We start from the raw sequence: 5,000 nt of genomic DNA, 5'->3' as shown, positions 1-5,000 counted from the left end.
GCCCGCGCCGATTCTACCCGTCCTGTTTCTACGCCCAGCTGAGATCTCAGTTTCCAAAGATGCCATTAAACAGATTTACATTTAACAATCAATCAGCCAATCAGGCTTTATTCATAAAGCGCGTTTCATACAGGGGACATGAAGTGCCTCACACAGTCAAACAATAAGTCCCGTCCATCCACTCCAAAAAACCACCAAAACAAAAAATAGAAAATAAGAACAGGAGGTGAGGAAACGGCGTCATAAATGTCATCAGTCTGCAGTGAGGAGCCAGCAGAGGCAGGACGAAGACCGATAAAACACACCAAACTCCAGATAACAAAATAAAAGTAGTAATAAAATGAGTAAGACAGGAAAATCGTAAAACAATCAACCAAACAAATAAGTAAATAATAAAAACTCCAAAAACGAGATGAAAAGTAAATGAGTAGTAAAAATACTAGTAAAATAGTTAAAGAAAGAGAGGATGTGAGTAAAACCAGAGCAGAAAATAAAAGGATAGCCCGAGGGGGCAAACGGGCTAAAAACAGAAATAAATATATAAACGAATAAGTAAAGTTCAATTAAAAGCCAGGCGAAGACGGCAGGCTCTTCAACTTCTACAGACTACATTACCCAGAATCCCCTCAATACAAACAAGGCACAGCTTCCTGGTTGCAGGTGTGCAGCGGGGGGCTTTCCGGTCAGGCTGCTAGCTAACAGGAACTCACCCCCGTTGGTCACGTCCTGGGTGGCGATGACGAACCCGAAGCCTTCCCCCGGCCTCCTGCGCAGCTCCACCTCCACCGTCTTCGCTCCTCCTCCTCCTCCTCCTCCTCCCGCTCCTCGCCCGTCCTTGGCCATGGCTCCTAGGGCTCCTCCCTCTCCTGCTCTGATTGGAGGAGGGCCCCCGGCGCTCTCCTCCACTCCCAGCCAATCACGGGGCTCCAAGGTCAGCGTCACAGGAACCGAATCCAGGAAGCTGGTGCTCTGGACGAGGGCCGACGCCGAGGGCCCGTTAGGCGTCTGAGTGGGAGGAGCCACTGGGCGGAGAACAAGGAGGGGGAGGAGTCAGACTGCTGAGATAACGTCAGCTGCAGCCAGTCAGCAGCACAGAGCCGCCATGCGAGTGGAACTCACATCATTTACAGCCATGGATTATAATTTCAGTTTATAATCCTGTCAGAAATATGGACAGGAACAGTCCAGTTACTGATCAATATCTGGATCAAATGGACTGATCAGTTTAGAGCATTGAGCCCCACTGACCCACACAGATTCTGCTCTGTTTAGCTCAGTGCTGCCCCCGCTGGACACAACACTGCACTGCAGGCTGTGTCTCTGGCTCACAGCAGCCGGTGGAGCTCGGTTGTGTTTCTCTCTCTATAGACTTTGGTGAAACTGTGAAGAGTGTGTGTCAGAGTGCGAAGAAGTGTGTGTGTGTGAGCTTCACACAGGAGTGTGTTTACCTTGGTGTGTCCCTGGGGTGGGTTGGGCCCCCTCTGGGGGGCTCCCGAGGGCCGAGCCGGCCTGGCTGAGGGGGGGGACGCCCCCCACCAAGGCACCCGAGGCTGGGGAAGGCAAGTCGGCTGAAACAGGTGGGTGAGAGGAGGAGGAGGAGGTGGGGCTTAGAGGGGAGGGGAGGGGCTTGTAGAGGTTGGGGGTGACGACTGGAGAGGAGACAGCACCTGGGAGCAAGTCAAATAAAAACTCATCAGCTTCTATTTTTAGATTTTATTTGAATAACAAAACTATCAGTTTATTCAGTACTTCAAATTTAAAGCTGCTGCAAGAGAACCTTAGCGCCCAGAAATCCTGTATCAGAATCAGATATTAGAAATACTTTACTGATCCCTGAGGGGAAATTGTGTCAGTTGCAGTTGTTCAAATTCTCAAGAGAAAAATATGTGTAAGCACAAGGTAAATTATAAGAAAGAGAGAAGAAATCTAGAAATTGGCAGAAGGTATGTGCATTGTGTAGAATTATGTGCAATAATCCTACAAAAATATTACAACAATAAATACAGAAATAACAAATTGAGCATACTGTATATAAACGGTCTACCTATATACATCTGCAAGGTGTATATAGGTATATATAGGTAGATGTAAATAGCTTTTCATATTTCAGGTTTACATTCAAGTTGAATTACAGAGAGTAGGTTATGTTGCTTTATTATAAATCCATCTTGCATAAAAAAGGGACAAATGAACCAAAACAACAAAAAAGATTGCAGTCAACACAAAGTGTAAATATCTCCCACTGAAGTAAATCAGTAACTCGCATTTTGTTTTGCAAAGACACTCAACAAACTTTTATTTTACACTTTAACTGTGTCTCTTCCTGCCAAAGATTAAACTGAAATAACTAAACTGCAGCTAAATTAATGGATCTGATCTTTTTTAGTGTAGCAGATACTGAACCACACCGACCCAGCAGCCTCACGAGGTGATAAACTGTGTTCTGCACATGAAAATCATGGCAACACTGATATCCACTTGCTTTATAGTTAAAGGAGTTTTAGCTTTATGAAGCACAGAGAGGCAGGTGCAGCTGTACAGAACATGCTTTCAAACCATTTAATTATTCATCTCAGTCTGCTCTTAAAGTAGGAACTGATTTTTGCTTGTGTGTGTGTGTGTGTGTGTGTGTGTGTGTGTGTGTGTGTGTGTGCACGCGCACATACGTGTACCTCCTCTGTAGACCAGCAGCACCACCTCCCCCTGTTTGGTGTGTTCTTGCAGGACTCTCTGCACCTGCGACAGGGAATAAAAATTCAAAAATATTCAACACGAAATGTTGTTTTACTCCACTGAATAAATTCATGCCCAATAAAAACTGAAGCTTTTTACAAAGGAGCAGTTTTATCCCGGCCAGCAGGGGGCAGCTTTTCTTCCTCCTGCTTGCTGGTGAAAAGCAGCGCCCTGTTTTGGACATGACGCGTTCAAGGTGTCCCTCACACCTATTTTTATTTATTTTGTTAGTTTTTGTTAATGATAGTAACCCGGCTTGCTGCTCTAACCCTGGTGCCTCGGCTGCAGTAATGCAAGTGTTTTATCAGACTGTGGCAGTGAAGAGAGAGATGAGCCATGAAGCAAAGCTCTGGATCCACCAGATGAACCTACAGCCCCGAGCTATGGCAAGTGACTCAAAGAGAGAGAGTGAGATGTTTCTCCTCGGAGTGACGGGCACCTTGGAGGGCCTGGTGGATCTGCTCCAGACTGAGATGAACCACCTGAGGAACTTAATTCACCTGGTAAGGATCTCTTCCTGGAGATGCACCAGACACGGCCACTGGGCATGCTTGGAGACCTTGGACATGCTAACAGTCCCGCTATGGAACTGGAGGGTAGTAAGGCTCTTTGAGGACTTTCTGAGAACATTATTCCCAAGTTCACAATCCTGTAGACTTTGCTTGAGGGAATTCCCGCAATTCATCAGAGTAGCAACATCTGGTGTCGCTGTCATGATAAGGTGATGTCACAGTTTCAGGTCACTTATATTTATGTCTCCTCAGTCCCACAGACTCAGGCATTTACTCTGACAACACAGGTAAAGTCACTTGGTGGACACTGGGATTGGGCCTACATTTTGGGAACATCTACAGACCCTCAGGAGAAACTGGAGGAAGTTGTTGAGGAAAAGGACATCTAGGCATCTGCCACCAGGACCCTGAAGAAGCTAGAGGGTGGATGGATGGACTGATGGTACCGGATTTCAAAAAGCCCATATCAACAAAGTCTTAGTTGTGGGCTACAATTTTGTCTTGTGACAGCCCTGCTCTGCCTGTCAGTATGTTGATTTCTGCAGGTATGCCTACCTGGAAAGAGGAGCTGGCCGTTGGCCTACCTGGGGACACCTGGGCCCTGTGTTCCCAAGGGCTTAAAAGCTGTGAAACCACTCCACTCTCCTCTTGCTCTGCATCCAGTCCACTTGGTGTTCTTTGTTTTTTTTTGTTTTTTTTTATCAGGTACAGCTACAACATCCAACATCACACTCTTCACTCATGCACCCACTTACATCCCTGATCTCACTGATGTTCTTTACATTGTTTCTTTTTTAATTTGCAATAAATACTTCAGCTTTGCTGGCACTTATCAGTCTGTTTCCCCGCTTTGTCATGGTCTAACGCAGTGGCTCCCAACCCAGTCTTTAAGGACCTCCTGTCCCGCAGGTTTTTGTTTAGCTCTAATCTTGCACACCTGACCCAATTAAGGCCCGTGCACGTTCATGCAAGCCCTTTTCAGGTAGATCTGTTTCATCCAGTCAGCATGAAGCCCTAAGTGGATCATGTGTGAAAGAGTAGAGCCGAAACAACAACTTGTAGGACAGGGCGTCCTTGACAGGACTGGGAACCACTAGTCTAACAGGCCAGTAATCACAGTCTTCATGATAATAGTGATAACAGTATGTCTCACCTGGGCAAAGCTGAGACCCTGCACATCTGCTCCATTGATCTTGACTATAGCGTCCCCTGGCTGCAGTGAGGGGCATTGCCTCCGATCCCAGACACGTCTCACCACCGCCAGCTGACCTCCTTGCCCCCCTGCTGTTACACTGAATCCCAGTCCACCACACTCACTGCGCCCGAGAGCCACCGGGACAAGCTCCCCACCGGGCGCCGCCCCAGGAGACCCAGCCCCGAGAGGCAGCACCATCCCTGGGCTGGGCCGGGAGGCCGAAGAGGGCGCTTGGTGGTTGGCCGGGCATCCATTAAACCCACAAGGTGGGACTTCCCTTGGCGGGGTGAGTGCAAGGGAGGTCTGGGGCATCGGTGGCCGCTGGACAGGTGCACCGGGAGGTGTGGCGGAGGAGGAGCAGGCGCTGTTGGTGGTGGTGGTGTTGGTGGAGTTTGGGAGAAGTCCTGATTCAGGCTGGGGGAGGGGCAGTTTACAAAGGGTGTTGGAGGAGGAGGAGGTGAGGGGCAGCGTGGAGGAGGTGATGTGGTGCATGGAGGAGGACATGGGCAGCGTGGAGCAAGAGAGGTCGCTCTCTGATGACTTGGAGCTCTGGTGGTGCA

The 5,000-nt window shown here is 48.3% G+C and overlaps 1 protein-coding gene across 1 annotated transcript in view; it reads right to left on the bottom strand.

The window, feature by feature from the left end:
- LOC115362039 (membrane-associated guanylate kinase, WW and PDZ domain-containing protein 3-like) overlaps positions 1-5,000 on the bottom strand; it is a 42,422-nt gene that overhangs the window by 22,225 nt on the left and 15,197 nt on the right. The window contains 4 exon segments of the mRNA XM_030055805.1: positions 645-1,022; positions 1,449-1,667; positions 2,673-2,736; positions 4,399-5,000. The exon segment at positions 4,399-5,000 is cut by the window's right edge and continues 59 nt beyond it. Of these exon segments, the coding sequence (XP_029911665.1) occupies positions 645-1,022; positions 1,449-1,667; positions 2,673-2,736; positions 4,399-5,000 (1,263 nt within the window).

The sequence above is a fragment of the Myripristis murdjan genome, chromosome 7 (genome assembly GCF_902150065.1).
Source record: "Myripristis murdjan chromosome 7, fMyrMur1.1, whole genome shotgun sequence".
In the NCBI taxonomy this organism is placed as follows: domain Eukaryota; kingdom Metazoa; phylum Chordata; class Actinopteri; order Holocentriformes; family Holocentridae; genus Myripristis; species Myripristis murdjan.
The sequence above is the reverse complement of the archived record's forward strand: the minus strand, read 5'-3'. Positions and strand labels throughout refer to the sequence as shown.